General features: G+C 48.4%; 1 protein-coding gene across 1 annotated transcript; it reads left to right on the forward strand.

The window, feature by feature from the left end:
- The first annotated feature begins 801 nt into the window (after window positions 1-801).
- GPR25 (G protein-coupled receptor 25) lies at window positions 802-2,641 on the forward strand. The gene has a single exon (XM_032288671.1). The coding sequence runs from the start codon at window positions 882-884 to the stop codon at window positions 1,965-1,967; it is 1,086 nt and encodes a 361-aa protein (XP_032144562.1). The 5' UTR covers window positions 802-881; the 3' UTR covers window positions 1,968-2,641.
- Window positions 2,642-19,595: the final 16,954 nt, after the last annotated feature.

Here is a 19,595-nt window from a genome sequence, read left to right on the forward strand (position 1 = left end):
AGCTTACATCTGTGTTTGGCTTAATAAGTAGGTTTTGTAGGATGGGAGAAGACAGGGAAGAGCCAGATGTGGGTCCCAGGTTTCACCCCTTTCCAGCAGGATGATCTGAATACACACCTTCCTCGCTGCCTTAAAACCCTTCTGCATGGCTTCATGAGGATCTGATTGGGTCAGAGGAGCCACTCTTGGGATGAAGACACTAGCTCCACATCACAGGACACTAACAATGACTTGAGTGCCCAGAGCAAGCTCCCCCACCCACCCAGATCTGCTGTATCCTGGCAGTGGACTCCCTCCTAGGAGACAGGTGTTTTTGGGGTGAGGCGTGCCTTGGGCTTCATACTCTTATAAAATCCCCGGGCTCTGTCTTCTCACCTCTAAAGCCAGAGAAAACAGCAGCCGGCGGGTGCCGGTGGGTGCAGGTGGGAAGGGGCGAAGTGGAGGCTGAGAAGAGATTAGGGCTCTCGGGCACCCACCACCTCTTGCAACCCAACCCTGAGACAGTGGGGCAAGTATCCCGATTTCATGAACAAAGAAAATGAACAACTAATAGGGGCATGGGCCGCGCTCCTACTGCGAGGCAGGGCAGGTCTCCCAGCCCTGAGGGCTTTCCTCCCAAGACTTAGTTGTGAAGCGCCTTCTGCCTGTCCTTGCCCTTACCCCTCGGGTCAGCCCTAAATCGGAGGCCACTATCTCTCCCACAGGAACCCCACCCCCTCCTCCCTCCCCTCTTTCCTGCCCACCTATTTGCCTCGGCCTGGGGTGGCAGGAAGGGAGGTGCTGGGCCCTGGCGGGCGTGAAGAGCAACCCCCCCACCCCTGCTCAGAGCTGCTGCCGCCTGCGCCCAGGACTGCATCCCGCGCAGGCCTGGCGGCCAGGCCATGGCCCCCACCGAGCCCTGGAGCCCCAGCCCGGGGTCCGCGCCCTGGGACTACTCGGGGTTGGACGACCTGGAGGAGCTGGAGCTGTGTCCGGCAGGGGACCTGCCCTACGGCTACGTCTACATCCCCGCGCTCTACCTGGCAGCCTTCGCCGTGGGCCTGCTGGGCAATGCCTTGGTGGTGTGGCTGCTGGCCGGGCGGCGCGGCCCGCGGCGGCTGGTGGACACCTTCGTGCTGCACCTGGCGGCCGCGGACCTGGGCTTCGTGCTCACGCTGCCACTGTGGGCCGCGGCGGTGGCGCTCGGCGGCCGCTGGCCGTTCGGCGAGGGCCTCTGCAAGCTCAGCAGCTTCGCGCTGGCGGGCACGCGCTGTGCGGGCGCGCTGCTGCTGGCGGGCATGAGCGTGGACCGCTACCTGGCCGTGGTGAAGCTGCTCGAGGCGCGGCCGCTGCGCACCCCGCGCTGCGCGCTGGCCTCGTGCTGCGGCGTCTGGGCCGTGGCGCTGCTGGCCGGCCTACCGTCCCTGTTCTACCGGGGGCTGCAGCCCCTGCCCGGGGGCCAGGGCAGCCAGTGCGGGGAGGAGCCCTCCCACGCCTTCCAGGGCCTCAGCCTGCTGCTGCTGCTGCTCACCTTCGTGCTGCCCCTGGTCGTCACCCTCTTCTGCTACTGCCGCATCTCGCGCCGCCTGCGCCGGCCGCCGCACGTGGGGCGCGCCCGCAGGAACTCGCTGCGCATCATCTTCGCCATCGAGAGCACGTTCGTGGGCTCCTGGCTGCCCTTCAGCGCCCTGCGGACCGTCTTCCACCTGGCGCGTCTGGGGGCGCTGCCGCTGCCGTGCCCCCTGCTGCTGGCGCTGCGCTGGGGCCTCACCATCACCACCTGCCTGGCCTTCGTCAACAGCTGCGCCAACCCGCTCATCTACCTCCTGCTGGACCGCTCCTTCCGAGCCCGGGCGCGGGACGAGGCCTGCGGGCGCACCGGCCTCCTGGCGCGAAGGATCAGCTCGGCCTCCTCGCTCTCCAGGGACGACAGTTCCGTGTTCTGGGGCCGGGCCCACGCCGCGAACACTGCTTCGGCCTCCTGGTAGCTGCCCCGGGCAGCTGGAGGTGGGCGGCAGTGGAGCAATGAGAGGCGGGAAGAGGCCCCGGGAGGGGGCCTGAGCTCCCCAGACGCGCCTGTCCTGGCGGCAGCAAGCCGCTCCAGCCGGCCTCGCATTGCCTCGAGAGCTGCCTGGAGTCCCACGGTTTCCTCCATCAGCTTCCCCGGAACCTCAGAGCGATTGAACTTCCCTAAACCAGGCTGCTGAGACTAGCCTGCAGGGTTCCTGAGCTCATTTTGTCCCGTCCAAGACAGGTGTTATGAGATGGAGCAGGCAGCGACTCAGAGACCCGCAGATTCACCAAGTAGACAGAAGGGAAATGAGTTTCGTTCTCTGCCCCATCGGGAAGAGCACCGACCGGAATATCTAACCCAGACTCCTTTGTTTCTGGTTGTGCTTTCTCCCTCCCACAATAAACTTTGCTTTCAGAGAAATAACTTCTCCAAGTCAGACCCTCTGTCTCTCTAAACCCTGGAGAATCTGGTGACACTTCTCCCCCTGTGCAGCCGCAGGACTCACCCTGGAAGCTGTTCTGGTCCTTCACTCTGGACAGAAGATCCTGAAGTCTCTCACAGGCGTTCAGATTCTCCATCATTCAGCCGGGGACCCCAAAATCTTCCCTGTGAATTCACCTTTCTCAATAAACACTCTTGCTAGCCCTGTCTTGACAACCGTCTTTACTTGAGCAGTGGGAGTGAAATGCGTGTCAGGGGGCGGGTCGCACACTGGGTGAGACAAAACTCAACACAGTAGTTGAGGTTGACCTCAGGATGCTGAGGATTTGGGGTGATGTCTGGAACCATGAGAGCCAGCTGCATTCTGCAGGTGCAGTAATCCCACAGGAGGCAGCAAATCATTTATTCTTATCTTTAAGGGCATTTCACATTTTGAAAGTTACAGAAAAAAAATGTATTTGTATAGGGCATCTGCCAGCCAGGTGTCACCTCCAAGAGAAGATGTGTCATTTTTTTCAAATATATACCAGGCCTTTTTTTTCTATCTTTTTTCAGACCTTCCAGTAGAAAATTTGGGGATTCACCATTTTCTGACTCTGTGGTTTCTCCTTCGAGGTTTCTGTAGGGTTTGGAAATTCACTGTTTATACTTTTGATTTAAGAGGATTTGGCCAGCCGGGCACCGTGGCTTACACCTGTAATCACAGCACTTTGGGAAACTGAGGTGGGCAGATCATGAGGTCAAGAGATCAAGACCATCTTGGCCAACATGGTGAAACCCCATCTCTATTAAAAATACAAAAATTAGCTGGGCGTGGTGATGCTCACCTATAGTCCCAGCTACTGGGGAGGCTGAGGCAGGAAAATCACTTGAACCCAGGAGGCGGAGGCTGCAGTGAGCCAAGGGGCACCACTGCACTCCAACCTGGCAACAAAGCGCGATTCCATATCAATTAAAAAAAAAGGGGAATTTGGCCTAAAGACATTTCAGTCAGTGTACATCCTAGCCAGATCCCCACAGGCCAGTCATAATGTCGCAAGCACTGACGGAAGGAGTGGCTGTGCACGGAGATCACCACCTCAGTTCTAGGTTGGGCCTGAAGCCTGGCATTCTGTCGCAGGCTATCCATCCCATCCCCTCATCGAGTACCCCTGCATTCTCTTCAGCATTTGGAGCTGCTGGATTAGAGCAGATTGAACATCACACCCCACTTTGACCCCACCTGTCAGCTCTCCTAGGTGAGCCTGCTAAAAAGTGGGACTCTGCATGTGAATCCCATATACTCCAAGAGAGGCAAGCCTTGCAGCCTGTGAGGCCACCTGTGCCAGCAGGACACATTTCAGGGGCTTTGGTGTGTGAGAGCTTGGTTAAGTCTTGGCCCTTCCTGTCCTCACTACCTATCCTCACTATTGCTCTCTGAGGCAAGAAATTATTTTATTTTTTATTTTCTTTCATTTTCTTCTTTATACAATTTTTTTTTTTTTTTTTTTTAAATAAAGACAAGGTTTCACCACGTTGGTCAGGCTGGTCCTGAACTCCCGACCTCAGGTGATCCACCCGCCTTGGCCTCCAAAGTGCTTGGATTACAGGCGTGAGCCACCATGCCCGGCCTAAGAAATTATTTTTTCATGGGGCTGAGACCCCAGAATTTCCAGCGTAGGGAAGCTGATTCTCATCTGGGTGTGTGTGTGTGACAAGATCTCAGAGTACAGAGGCGGCGCTTTTCTAGGGTATTGGGACTGAGCCCCCACCTCCACCCCTGCCAGGTTGCTGCTTCTGACTTACTGACTGGTTGAGTTCCCTGGAAAAACAGACAGGAAGAAAGGCTTCTCCATGCCCTGGTGGGTTTTCGGCTCCCCTCTTGCAGTAGCTATTGAAACTCAGCATTCCCCTCCTGCTGTGGAACTCTGTGAGCTGTGGAGAGACAGTCTCCGCCTTTTGTTTGAGTAGATTATGGAATTGATCTACCATGTGTTCCTTGGAAATGTTCCCTTAAATTCAGACAAAAATGAAAGAGGACCAGTGAGCCCCTATCTCCCACTGGGGAAGATGAGGCTCAGATTCAGCAAGGAACTGGTTAAGTGAGCATTCCCACATATGTGGCGAGTGGTAGTAGATTCCTTTAAGAACAATCGTCAATCTTTACCAAGAGCTTTAGAACTTCTCATATCTGATTTCTTTAAAATGTTTATACCCTTTGGCCCGGTGGTTTTCCTTCTGCCACTCTCTTCTTAATACAAACAGTACTAAATTTAAACGTTTATGCACTGAGTTATAGAAGTTTTTAAATAGTTAAACCTGAAAGGAAACAACTTTAATATCTAACAATAGTGTAGCGTCTTTGTTAAGATGAATGACTGTCATGCAAATTTAAGATGTTCTGTAGGGCTGTTGGCCCCACAGGGTCATGGGGTGTCCCTTATGCTGTGCTGAGGTGCAGGATCTGAGAAGCAGAGACAGGACACTGAAGAACTGGTGAAGAGCATCTGGACTCGGGGGCCACACCACCTATGAGCGGAGACTGTCGAGGCCCGGAACGCGCGGAAGCGTCTGTATTTATTAGGTACAGGCAGGGGGAAGGGTCATGAGGTCATCAACTATAGGCTTAGTGATAGGGCATACATAATCATGTGAGTCTCAAGTGAGGGGACCACCCATATGTCACCTGGGCAGAGAGGTGGGCTGTGCGCAGTAGGGGGCTGTGACATGCACAGTGGTAGAGGGTCGTGTACAGAAAAGGGGTCCACCCCCGTTAGGTCACCAAGGCAAGGAGGTGGGCTGTGTGCAACACTTCTTATCTGGGGGCTGGAGGCTTCAAAGGATTTCTAACAGAAGGATACTGTAAGCCAATGCAGTGGGAGCTGATAGACTTGTGCTCTTCTCTTAAGATATTTATGGGAGGATGATTTGAGCTAGCACACAGTGAGAAAAGACTGACAGGGTGTACAGCCACCGTGACTGGTCACACCAGAGGGGTTTTTCTCCCTCGGTTATTTCCAGGATCTCAGGCCTGAGGCCTACTTTGCACAGGAACTGGAAGTAAGGTACTACGACTCCTTTATCAGGAGGAGAGGCTCCTGCTCCAAGCCTACCATACAGCATATGCCCTTTCAGGCAGGGATGCCACTGCCTGGGTCTGTGGTTCTTGTCCTGGTCTGGCTGTTGTCCCATGTACTGCTTCTGTTCTGTGACTGCTCTAGGCATTCCTTCTACTATAAACTACTATATGGTTATACGGAAGGATTACATAAATCAGCACTAAATGTGTCGGTACAGCTCCGACTACATCTGCTATATGATTATATAGAAAGATCATATGAAACTAAGTATGCTAGATATAAGTATAAGTATGTTTATATAAGGTAGATACAAGTAAGCAGTCAGTTATACTTCAGGCACTAACCGTGCCTGGGGTCTGCACAGTGCTCCTTCCTTGGTGACCATGGGGGGTGTTACTCACATGTTCTTTAAAGAGAGGCTGAAAAATGTTGATAATAAATTAAAAGGGAAAGAAAGGTAAAATCTTATCTGTTAAAAAAACACACCCACACACTTCAAGTCTGGAGGATATAAAATGGTTAGCACTGGTTTTGTTAAGTAAAACATAAAATGCTTCATGGTGCTTTTGATAAAATGATCTTTTGATTGGATGCAGGGGCTCACGCTTGTAATCTCAGCACTTTGGGAGGCTGAGGCAGGTGTATGACAGGGTCAGGAGTTTGAGACCAGCCTGACCAACATGGTGAAACCCCATCTCTACTAAAAATACAAAATTTAGCCAGGCGTGGTGGTGGGTGCCTGCAATCCCAACTACTCAGGAGGCTGAGGCAGGAGAATCGCTTGAACCCAGGAGGCAGAGGTTGCAGTGAGCCGAGATTGTGCCACTGCACTCCAGCCTGGGCAACAGAGTGAGACTCCATCTCAAAAAGAATAAAAAATCAAAAAACGATCTTTTGCTCTTTTATTTCTCATGGCTCAAGTTTTGAACACTGTAGGTATATCTCTTTTCTCCAGGTGCTAATGGAATGCCATCGATTTATTTCTTTGCTTCTTGCTTGCCTCTCCCTTCAGAATGCGAGCTCCGTGCACGCAGACAGTTAGGCTGTGTTCCCAGCGCCCGGAACATGCCTGTGCATCGCAAGCACTCGCTCGCTACCTGTGAATGAATGATCATCGGGGCCATGTCATGATATGAAATGATGTCATAGAATGTGAAGAGTAAGCTATTGGATTTTGTGTGTAACAGCTATGTCTTATTAAAGGACTTACAAAAGAAAGGCTAGGAAGAAATACGATAATCATTAATGATAGTGATTGTATTAGAGGAAGTAGATTACAGATCTTTTTGCCCCCTCCATTTCTTTACTGTTAAAGTTTCTATAAGCTTTTTTTTTTTTTTTTAAAGAGACAGAGTTTTGCCTGCAATCATAGCTCACTGCAGACTCAACCTCCTGGCCTCAAGCGTTCCAACCACCTTGGCCTCCCAAGGTTTGCAGGATTACGGGTATGAATCACTGTGTCTGGCTTTCTAAGCTTTTTTTGTTTGGTTGTTTGACACAGTCTTGCTCTGTCACCGAGGCTGGAGTGCAATGATGGGATCTCAGCTCACTGCAACCTCTGCCTCCCAGGTTCAAACAGTTTTCCTGCCTCAGCCTCCCAAGTAGCTGGGATTACAGGTGCCCACCAATTTTTCGTATTTTTAGTAGAGACAGGGTTTTGCCATGTTGGCCAGGCTGGTCTCGAACTCGACCTCAGGTGATTCACCCGCCTCAGCCTCCCAAAGTGCTGGGATTACAGGCGTGGACCACCACATCTGGCCCGATATAAGCCTCTTTTAAAGGGCAATTAACAGATAGCAGTGAGGCTGCCGAAGCGCTGGAGCTCGGTAACCAGCTGCCTGTCCGTGGCCACCTCGCTCAGCCGTCTTGAGCCTCAGTTTCTTCAGCTAAACGAAGAAGATGATTATATCTTCTCAGACTGCCTCACAGAACAAAGGAAATCATCTTGAAAGTCCTTTGTAAGCTGTGTCGTTTTAGACAAGCATACTGCAGGAGTTTTAGACAACATACCTTCAGGATTTGCTTGTTCCAGGCCGGGCTACCCCTCCCCATCCTTGTCGCCACAGAGAGGAGACAGGGTGGAGCCGCTCTGGGTTTTCAAAAGGTCAGCATGTGGGCCAAGGCTGGGCACTTTGGCTGTGTGTGATTCTGATTTGCTTCCTGTGACTAATTCTGGGCTTCCTCCTCACCTTCCTCAACCCCATGGGTGCTTTCTTGGGGCACAGTGTGGGAACTCAGGGCCCTTGGGTTGATGAGTGATTTGGGGAGTTCAGCAGAATGGCAGAGCTCCAAGGGTGGCACTTGGTGATATGACTCAACCCCACACCACTCTGAGGGCACAGTGAGGACTCTAGACACTTTTGGGGACATCTTGCTTGTTAGAGCTTAATGGGTCTAACTCCCTGTCCTACCTGGGCCGAGTGGCCGCAAGAAGTTCTTATCCCATCACCCCCAGACTTCGTCAAAAGGGGCAAATGATGAAAAGACCGGGAAATGCTTGGGAAATGAGAGGAAAGGAGAAAGCAACGATGTGAAATCGCCCTTTCTCTTCATCATCATAAAAACCAAAAAGTATTTACTGAGTGTGTAATTAATTACATCTTCCATGAAAGTGGACACTGCCCGAGATTCATGTTTACATTCACCGCAGGGCTTGAGGGCCAGAAGATCATTTTGTCCATTCTGAGAACGAGGTCCACTCTGAGGGCCAGAAATAGGAGTCACTTACAGCAATAATCATCACTTATACTTGTGTAGCATACTGCATATTTTTTTTTTGACACAGAGTCTTGATTTGTCATCCAGGCTGGAGTGCAGTGGCATGATCTCGGCTCACTGCAACCTCTGCCTCCTGGGTTCAAGCCTCCTGGCTCAGCCTCCTGAGTAGCTGGGAGGTAAGTGCTGTAATCACAGGTGCGTACCACCACGTCTGGCTAATCTTTGTATTTTTAGTAGAGACGGGGTTTCACCATGTTGGCCAGGCTGGTCTCAAACTCCTGAGCTCAAGTGATCCACCTGCCTCAGTTTCCCAAAGGGCTAGGATTACAGACATGAGCCACCACACACAGCTGCAAATTTTTTAAAGCACGCCGGGCATGGTGGCTCACATTTGTAATCCCAGCACTTTGGGAGACTGAGGTGGGAGGATTGCTTGAGCCCAGCAGTTCGAGACTAGTCTGGGCATCATAGTGAGACCCTGTCTGTAAAAAAATTAAAAATGGTCGGGCGCAGTGGCTCACGCCTGTAATCCCAGCACTTTGGGAGGCCAAGACGGGTGGATCACTTGAGGTCAAGAGTTCAAGACTAGCCTGGGCAACATGGTAAAACCCTGTCTCTACTAAAAATACAAAAATTAGCTAGGCGTGGTGTTACATGCCTGTAGTCCCAGCTACTTGGGAGGCTGAGGCTTCACTTTAACCCGGGAGGCAGAGACTGCGGTGAGTCAAGATCACGCCACTGCACTCCAGCCTGGGCAATGGAGCAAGACTCCATCTAAAAGATAAAAATAAATAAAAATTAAAAAATTAAAAATTAGCCAGTTGTGGTAGCCCGTGCCTCTGGTCCCAGCTACTTGAGGAGCAGAGGTGGGAGAATCGTTTGAGCCTGGGAGATAGAGGCTGCACTGAGCTAGGATCACACCGCGATACTCCAACTTGTGCTGCAGAGTGAGACCTAGCTCAAAAAATAAAATAAAAAGTACGTACATGTGATTTTATTGATTCTTGTGACCCTGTGGCAAGCAGGAATAATTAGCTTTGCTTTATTGCTGATAAAACGGAGGTTCAGAAGTGAAGTGGCTTGGGCAAGGTCACAGACCAGCAAACAGTGCAGCTCCACCCTTGCCTCTACCTCTTGCCTTCTCTCTCCCCTGCTACCCTGTCCTGTAAGACACAGAGACGCTGTCTCCACTTCAGACCTGACTCACGCCCGGTGACTTCCTGACCCAGGCTCGTTCTTAAAAGTGTGGAGGTTCCCCCTGCCAGCCCCAGGTTATTAAATTTATACAGCTTATTTGTTTAAAAAAAGAAGAAAAAAAGTGGAACTTATAAAGAAAAATACGAAAACACCTATTATTCTGTATACATTAAAAAAATCTATATAAAAATATAAAAATACTTATGTGCACATTTTTCCAGCTAAATTGGGATCAAGCTATATAATCCATATACACTAAACACTGAGTCGATTGTGCTCCCAAGTGTAGACACAGCACCTAGACACAACAGGCACTCAGTAACTATTTGTTGAATATGTATTATCTACATTATTTTGTAGCCACTTTCTTCACTTAATAATATGCTGTATTTTATCATATCATTACATATTATTCTAAAACACATCTGTAGGACTACATTGCATTACTAACTGTAACCTCGTTTACTGAACCAAGCCCCTAAACTTTAAAAAAAATTTTTTTTTTTTTTGAGACGGAGTTTCTCTCTTGTCATCCAGGCTGGAGTGCAATGGCGCAATCTTGGCTCACTGCCACTTCTGCCTCCCAGATTCAAATGATTCTCCTGCCTTGACCTCCCAAAGAGCTGGGATTACAGGTGTGAGCCACCACACCCAGCCAAATTTTTTTACTCTTATAAATAGTTCTGTGTTGGCTGGGCGTAGTGGCTCATGCCTGTAATCCCAGCATTTTGGGAGGCTGAGGTGGGCAGATCACCTGAGGTTGGGAGTTCGAGACCAGCCTAGCCAGCATGAAGAAACCCTGTCTCTACTGAAAATATAAAATTTGCCTGGCGTGGTGGGCGAATGCCTGTAATCCCAGCTATTCAGGAGGCTGAGGCAGGAGAATCGCTTGAACCCAGGAGGTGGAGGTTGCAGTGGGCCAAGATGGCACCATTGCACTCCAGCTTGGGCAACAAGAGTGAAACTCCTCTCAAATAATAAACAAAAATAAATAATTTTGTGTTGAACATCTTTATACAAAAATCTTACGTTCATCTTTGATTCCTCAGGACAAATTCCTGGAAGTGAAATTATTTTTATTTATTTATTATTATTATTACTTTATAAGACAGGGTTTCACCATGTTGGTCAGGCTGATCTTGAACTCCCGACCTCAGGTGATCCGCCTGCCTTGGCCTCCAAAGTGCTTGGATTATAGGCATGAGCCACTGCGCCCGGCCAGAAGTGAAATTATTAAAGATTATGAGCAAGTTAAGATGGAAAATTGTGCCAAATTGTTGAAAAATGTACGTTCTCTTTAGAGCTCTATGAAAGTACCCATTCACCACACCCTTAACAAACAGCACTAGCATTATCATTTCCAAAAAATACTTGTGAGCTGGGCATGATGGCTCACGTCTGTAATCCCAACACTTTAGGGAGGCTAAGGTCAGAGGAGTGGTTCAGGCTAGGAGTTGAAGGCTACAGTGAGCTCTGATGGCACCATCGCACTACAGCTTGGGCAACAGAGAGAGACCCTGTCTCTACAGCAGCAACAACAAAATCAGCTGGACATGGTGGCACACACCTGTAGTCCCAGCTACTAGGGAGGCTAAGATGGGAGGATCTCTTGAGCCCAGGAGCTGGAGGCTGCAGTGAGCTATAATGGTGCCGCTCTACTTCAGCCTGGATGACAGAGTAAGAATCTATTTCTTTGGGAGTCTAGGCCTTTGGGAGGCCTAGGTGGGCGGATCACCTGAGGCCAGGAGTTCGAGACCAGCCTGGTGACCATGGCAAAACCCTGTTTCTACAAAAAATACAAAAAATTAGCTGGGCGTGGTGTAAGGTGCCTGTAATCCCAGCTACTTGGGAGGCTCAGGCAGAAGAATTGCCTGAGCTGGGGAGGCAGAGGCTGCAGTGAGCCGAGATCACACCACTATACTCCAATCTAGGCAACAAGAGCGAAACTCTGCCTCAAAAAAAAAAAAAAAGACAAGGAAAACAAAGTTTGTCAGTTTGGTGTCTGCCCAACTTAAAAAGAAAATATTTACTATCCTGTTATATTATTTCAAAGACCAAAGCCATTTTATACATAATATCTCATTACAATATCCCTCTGAAGTAGGTGTCAATAGCTAATATTTACCAAGCACAGATGAAAAGTTCTTACTTTATATATGTACATATTTATATAATATTATTTATCCTCACGATAACTTTATGGAGTATGTAATATTATTGTTTCTGTTCTACATATTAAAAAAATGAGTTCTGGAGAGTTTATATAACTTGCCCAAAGTATCTTGCTTAAAGAGCCTGTGTTATTATCCCCATTTTACAGATAGGAGAGCTAAAACTCCAACAGCGTGGTTGACTTGCCAGGATCACACACTGGGCAGAGCTGAAAATCGTTGCTTCCTGGGCCGCAGCTCAACCCACCTTCCATCTTCCACCAGTGTGCGAGCGCCCGGCTAACCCTGTTTCTCACCAAGTGGCACTAAACCAAGCGTGCTGGAGTGAAGGCTGTTGTTACTGACCCAGCATGGAAATTACCCTGCTTCTGTTTTCACAAAATCAGAATCCCCGTCCTATGGACATGGAAAGTAAATTGTTGGGGCATCGATCGGATTGAGAGAGAAATGAGCTCTTCTCAGGAGTGCTAGGGGGCAGGACTGGGAGAAACCCACCAACCCCAGGGTTGCCTGGTAGTCCCAGCAGTGGGTAAGAGAGCCGGGAAAGACGGGCTGGGCTTCGATGGGTTCAGACCTCAGACAACAGCTGCCAGTGTCTGGTTGGAGACTGTGGTTTGCCCCAGGGAGATGTGCTAGACAAGGAGTGATTAATTGCTACCCTGCTCTAAAAATGACTGTCTTCACACTGTGCCTGCAACCATTTCTCTCTGTTCATCACTTCTGCGTCTGAACAACCGAAAGCAAGCAGGTTGTGCCTTGGGCTGCTCCTATTCTGGGTCCCACCAACACAGAGGAGCAGGACAAGGAAGGTCACAAGGCTCTCTGAATTCCTTTTCTTCTTAAGCAATGTCTTGTCCTTTATAAAGCCCATTGTCCCAAATCCTCTCAGGTTTCTTTTTTGAAGAGATGGGGTCTTGCTTTGTCGCCCAGGCTGGAGTGCAGTGGCACAATCATAGCTCACTGCCACCTCGAAATCCCAGGCTCAAGCGATCCTCCCACCTCAGCCCAAGTAGCTGGAACCGCAGGCACACACCACCACTCCTGGCTAATTTTTTAAAAATTTGTTTTGTAGAGACGGGGTCTCTCCATCTTGCCCAGGCTGGTCTCAAGCCATCCTCCTGCCTTGGCCTCTCAAAGTGCTGGAATTACAGGTGTGAGCCACCGTGTCAAAACTTCTCAGGTTCCAATTTCTAAAATTCTTATTACCATAGAGAGAAAATATATGAAGAGTGAACTGACTCAAGATCCTGCACTGTAACTGCAGTAGTTTTCATTTTTGCCCACCCTCTCAACCCTTCTCATGGTCACAGTTTACACTGCTGTGATCACGTCATGTCCTGCTTTATTATTTTGCAGAACATATTATAAACATTCTTCTGTGCCACTGTATAGATTTCATGTTGTCATTTTGAAAGGCTTCATTCGGCGGATAGACCACGGTGTAACCAACCGTTCCTCTGTGATTAGACATGTATGTTGCTAAGGAGCTCTGCTTTTATAAATATACCATAGCAAATATCATTTCCATCTGGTTTGGGACTAATTTTGAGTGTCTGTTTCAAACTGAAAAAATTCCCCTGCATCCATCACCCTCTTTTGGCTCTTCCCCTTCAGCACCCTGTGTGTCTATCACTTGTTATGTTCTGTCTCCTTCGAAAGATTGAAACCTCCTCAAAAGCAGTATTGTGGACTTGTGGAAAATGCGTTTTTGAAAAGAAATAGAGCACCGTAATGAGTGTAAGTGCTTGTTAGTGACCATATACTGGCGTTCAGGGCACAAACTCCGGTCCACTAGCCGGGTTCACGTTCCAGCTCCGCTTCACCATCTTTGAGATCTTGGCTACGTTATTCACTTACTTTTCCCCTCAGGATCCTCCTCAGATCACAGGAGGAGGGGATGATACTTACCTGACAGAGTTTGTGAGAGGGTGAAATGTATTGACTACGACTATCTAGCTCATATTAAGTATTCTATGTTTGCTATAATTTTACGAGTAAAATTGAATTCTACCATGGTTGTGGATTTCTCCTCTTTTATTTTTTTTTAGATGTATCTCTCTCTGCTGCCCAGGCTGGAGTGCAGTGGTGTGATCTCAGCTCCCTGCAACCTCCACCTCCCAGACTCCAGCAATTCCCCTCCTCAGTCGCGAGTAGCTGGGATTACAGGCACCGAACACCACGCCTGGCTGATTTTTTTGTATTTTTAGTAGAGTTGGTGTTTCACCGTGTTGGCCAGGCTAGTCTCAAACTCCTGACCTCAGGTGATCTGCCCCTCTTGGCCTCCCAAAGTGCTGGGATTACAGGCCTGAGTCACTGTGCCAGGCCGGATATCTCTTCTTAAATTCAGTCGTTTAATAAACTTTCATTTTGCATTACTATTGTGCAAGGTAGGGTACCAGACCATGGGGCGACAGAAATGAAAAGGATGGCTGGGCATGGTGGCTTACACTTGTAATCCCAGCACTTTGGGAGGCTGAGGCAGGTGGCTCGCGAAACCCCGTCTCTATTAAAAATACAAAAATTAGCCAGGCATGGTGGTATGCAACTGTAGTCCCAGCTACTCAGGAAGCTAAAACAGGAGAATTGCTTGAACCTGGGGGGTGGAGGTTGCAGTGAGCCAAGATCTCGCCGCTGCACTCCAGCCTGGGCAACAGAGAGAGCCTTCATTAAACAACAACAAAAAAGACCGGGCATGGTGGCTCATGCCTGTAATCCCAGCACTTTGGGAAGGATTTCCTGCCAGAGCCCAGAGCACTGAAATGAGTGAGGCTGAGTGCTTGATCCACAGTGACAGTTCTGCGGCGGCGCTGTCTACAGACAAGCTCCCAGCACTGAGTGGGTGTTGGATGAGGAGACCTCTGGTCCCTGTCAACCCAAAGATCCCCAAATCCTCTGATTATAGGCCGAGCTTGTTCTCTACAGACTTGTCTAGTTTATTGCCTAAATTTTTTTTAACGTTTAATAAAATGAACCCATCAAAAGGCTAGAAGCAGACATTCATCAATTAAAAATCAAACAATCAGGAAAAACAGTTTAAAAGAATCCATCCATTACTATGAACAAGCCCGTCAACAGGAGACCAAAGAAAGAGAAATAACTTACAGCACCAATGCAAGTAAAATACACTTACCAGCCTACCTAATACACACTTTGTGACATGTAAGAGCCTGATTCTCTGTGGTCCTGTACCAAGACAGATATGTGCACACATAATTTATGCATTCTCAGAGGGTACAGTCTAAGGAAGATGACAGAGCAGAGTTGGCAGAGGGGTCTCCAGAATGCGGTACTAATAGGAAAGTTATTTTTAATATGTAATAAATCAATATGGGCCGGGTGTGGTGGCTCATGCCTGTAATCCCAGCACTGTGGGAGGCCGAGGCAGGTGGATCATGAGGTCAGGGGTTCGAAACCAGCCTGGCCAACATGGTGAAACCCAGTCTCTACTAAAAGTACATAAATTAGCTGGGCATGGTGGCAGATGCTTGTAATCCCAGCTACTCAGGAGGCTAAGGCAAGAGAATCGCTTGAAACCTGAAGGTGGAGGTTGCAGTGAACCGAGATCATGTTACTGCAGCCTGGCTGAAAAAGTGAAACTCTGTGTCAAAAAAAAAAAAAAAAAAATTGGGTGTCTTTATGGGGTTTCCTTATCTCACAAACTGAATTTGGAAGCAAGATCAATGGGAAGGTGATTGATCATATCTTATGAAGTTTATTGCTTTTTAACAGTAAAACTCATTTTAGTAGAAATAGCAAATCACCTTTTGCAACCTCTAATAAAATAACTGATTTAGGCAAAAATCATTAATGGCTGCTAAAACCATTGGGTGAGAGGCTTCTGGGGAGCTGGACTATTGCAAGATGCCAACATGTTGCTCCACAGATTCTTTCCCAGTGACAAGGGGAAAACTTTGCAAGATGATGATGGAGGGGTCAGGCTGTCACCAGCTGAACCCACAGATCTACTTGGCATCGCTGCAAGAGGATAAACAGACATGACGTGCTTCAGAGTAGGGGCAGGATGAAGCACGAAGCACCCAGCACCACCTGTGAGGTACTTGCCAAAAACTGATAATCCTCAGTCTATGCAAGCCTTTGGCACTAATTTCCACATTATAGGAAATACAGGGGTTAGGAGGAATTGAACAACGTGAGGACACAGGCAGATAAAACAGAATTTAGGATGTTTCAGGAGACAATTGGAGACAACAACCCGATTTCTTTAAACAAGTCACTGGCATGATTTTAAAAGTTGGAGATGGTGGGGCAGGGAACAATACCAGATTAAAAGAGCCAAGTGCCATGTGTAGATCTTACTGGATCTAGACAGAAACAAACGAAAACTTTTATTTTATCTTTTTTGAGACAGGGCCTCACTCTGCTGCCCAGGCTGGAGTGCTGGGGTGGGATCTCAGCTCACCGTAGCCTCGACCTCCCTGCGCTCAGGTGGTCCTCCCACCTCAGCCTCCCAGGTAACTGCAATGATAGGAATGTGCTAACACACCTGACTAAGTTTTGTGTTTTTTATAGAGACAGGATTTCTCCATATTGCCCAGGCTGGTCTTGAAGTCTTGAGTTCACACATGGAGGCCTTCCCAAGCCTCCCAAAGTGCTGGGATTACAGGTGTTAGCCACTGTTCCTGGGCTAATCAACTTTAAAAGACAGGATGAGGACAATTGGGGAACTTGGAATACGACTTGGTATTAGGTGATATTAAGAAGTGATTGTAGGCCTGGCACAGTGGATCATACCTGTAATCTCAGCACCTTGGGAAGCCAAAGTGGGCAGATCATGAGGTCAGGAGTTCAAGATCAGCCTGGCCAAGATGATGAAACCCCCATCTCTATGAAAAATACAAAAATCAGCCAGGCATGTTGGCACGTGCCTGTAGTCCCAGCTACTCGGGAGGCTGAGGCAGCAGAATTGCTTGAACCCAGGAGGTGGAGGTTGCAGTGAGCCGAGATCACACCACTGCACTCCAGCTTGGGTACCAGAGTGAGACTCTGTCCCCCTCCCTCCTCTCAAAAAAAGAAAAGAAAAAAGAAGTGATTGTGATAATGGCAATTATATAAGAGAAATGTCCAATTATTTTCAGAGGCACATTCTGAAACGTTTAGAAGTAATATGTCACCATGCCTGTGATTTTCTTTAAGATATTTCACTAAAGAAAAAAATAGTCCTGGTGCAGTGCCTCACACCTCTAATCCCAGCACTTTGGGAGGCCGAGGTGAGTGGACTCAAGAGCAGCCTGGGCAACACAGTGAGACCCTATCTCTACAAAAAGTATGAAAATTAGCCGGGTGTGCTGGCTCATGCCTGTGGTCCTAGCTATTCGGGAGGCTGAGATAAGAGGGTGGCTTGAGCCTGGGAGGCAGAGGTTGAAGTGAGCCAAGATCATGCCACTGTACTCTAGCCTGGGCAACAGAGCCAGATTCTGCCAAAAAAGAAAAGAAAAGAAAAGAAGAAAAGAGGCCGGGCGCGGTGGCTCACGCCTGTAATCCCAACACTTTGGGAGGCCGAGGCAGGTGGATCACGAGGTCAAGTGATCGAGACCATCCTGGCCCACATGGTGAAACCCCGTTTCTACTAAAAATACAAAAATCAACTGCACGTGGTGGCGCTTGCCTGTAGCCCCAGCTGCACGGGAGGCTGAGGCAGGAGAATTGCTTGAACCTGGGAGGCGGAAGTTTCAGTGAGCTGAGATCGCGCCACTGCACTCCAGCCTGGCGACAGAATGAGATTCCGTCTCAAAAAAAAAAAAAAAAAAGAAAAAAGAAAAGAAAGGAAGGAAGGAAAAGAAAAAAAGAAAGAAAATAAAGAAGAAAACAAACTATGAAAAAGAAAACAATAATATAGGGCAATGTTAATCTTTACTAAGAGTAGGTGATGGTGAATGGGAGTTCATTCCGTAGAACCGACTTTGCTACTGAGCCCTGTCTCACCACCCCCTGTGCCCACAGAGCTGTGACAGCACCTAGAACACTTTGGTGCACACATTTTTGAACAAATGAATGAAACTGCATTGACCTAAATGAACCAATTGCAGAGGGGTGTGGATGAGTGTGGGCTGGGGTCAGAGCTCTGAGGAGAGAGTGGGAGGAGGTCACACATAGCAGGGTTTATGGACCAATTCAGTGGATTTAGACAGCATCTGACCTCAATTAAAACCCCCCTACCTTCAAAAGCACACTCCTTTCTCATCGCTTTCAGTGTTTTAAGACAAGGCAAAGGTATGACATAAGAATTTGTTTCTGTGTAACCCATGCCAAGGCCATGGGCCCAGGCTGATCACGGGGAGATTGGCCTTTTGAAGCCTCGAGTTTTTAAACCACAGGAAGTGGAACTTGGTCGCCAGTAAACAGGTTTGGACCATTTAACTTGTAATTATCATGACTAAATATTATCTTGTTTTTCCTGGGGGTTCGGTGTGAAGAAGAAGAAAAACTTAAAAAAAAAGACTACTTGGAAAACATCTTTTTAAAAAACCCTGCCATTTTATTTGGTGTTTACTTTGTGCAAAGCGCAATGCTGAAAAGCATTTTATATGCATGATTTTGTTACCCTCACCACACTCAGGTGAGTGGGTCTTTTCATGCCCATTTTACAGATGAAGAAACCAAGGCAATCTGACTAGTAAACACATATTTTAAAAGTCTCCCCCAAATTATGTACCTGAGCCATGCACTTAACATCCACAGGGTAAAATGGTGAAAAGCCCCAAATGGGTAAGGTGCTATTTATTTATTTGTTTTTATTTTTATTTTTAGGCGGAGTCTTGCTCTGTCACCCAGGCTAGAGTGCAGTGGCGCAATCTTGGGCTCCCTGCAACCTCCGCCTCCCAGGTTCAAGCAAGCCTCGTGCCTCAGCCTCTCGAGTAGTTGCGATTGCAGGTGCCTGCCCCCATGCCCGGCTAATTTTTGTATTTTTAGTAGAGACAGGGTTTCACCATGTTGGCCAGGGTAGTCTCGAACTCCTGACCTCAGGTAATCTGCCCGCCTCAGCCTCCCAAAGTGCTGGGATTACAAGTGTGAGCCGCCACACCTGGCCTGTCAGATGCCACTTTAGAGGGCACTTCCAGCCCAAGGTCTTTGAAAAATGCAACTGTTATTAGCAGTATTAAATAAAATTTATTTAATTTAGACCTCCTGCTCTAGGCTCAACAGAACAAACCAAAAAATGGCATCACTTATGCTAAAGTTTCCTGCCACCAAACTGAAACTTAGTTGTTTATCTGACCTTCAAAGAAAACAGGAGCGAGAGAGATAATGGCCAAATCCCTAAATAGGCCAGTTTTAGCCAGCATGATAAGGAAGTCCCCTCTGCTTTAACCCTTACAAGGAAAGTTACCTGATGCTAACCAGCCGCTTTTTGTTCTGATTCTGCTTTCTTCAGCCCTTCTCTGCCTGTAAAGCCAACCTCCTCTGCTCAGCTCATCAGAGCACCTTTTCTCAGCTTTGAGAGAAAAATGCTACCAAGATTCATGAATCACAAATAACACCCAACTAGATCATTTAACTAAATTTGTCATAATTTTGTGTTTTGATAGAGGGCTAATAATCGTCCAGCCTTCAGACCCCGGCCGCGGTACCTTCACCTCCTGCCAGTGCTCCAGGCTTCCTGAGGTGCAGCCTGGCTGGGACCTGGAAATTCCCGACCCCACACGCCACCACCCCGGGAAGGAAGCAGGGACTGGCCACAAAGTGTCTTTACTGTGTGCCATCTGATTGCAGACAGAACTGGGCTTTCCAAGAGAAACCGAGGAGGGCAGTGGAGAGCTTTTATCTTTGTAACTGAATTGTTTTTCACCTGATTCACTATTTGTCCTTAACATTCCAAAGTCTCATCAGGGCTCCAGAAACGAGAAAGAGAATGGCCACAGAGACCAGGGGCTTAGGGCTTGGTGGACCAGGGATGCTGCGGGGGGATTGGGCTTGCGGTGAGAGAGGCGCTGGCTTTTACTCTCCCCAAAACAGGGGTGCAAGTCTCCCAAGAGAAAGCAGGGGGTCCCAGGTTAG

The sequence above is a fragment of the Sapajus apella genome, unplaced genomic scaffold (genome assembly GCF_009761245.1).
Source record: "Sapajus apella isolate SASKATOON/1434 unplaced genomic scaffold, GSC_monkey_1.0 scaffold22, whole genome shotgun sequence".
NCBI lineage: Eukaryota > Metazoa > Chordata > Mammalia > Primates > Cebidae > Sapajus > Sapajus apella.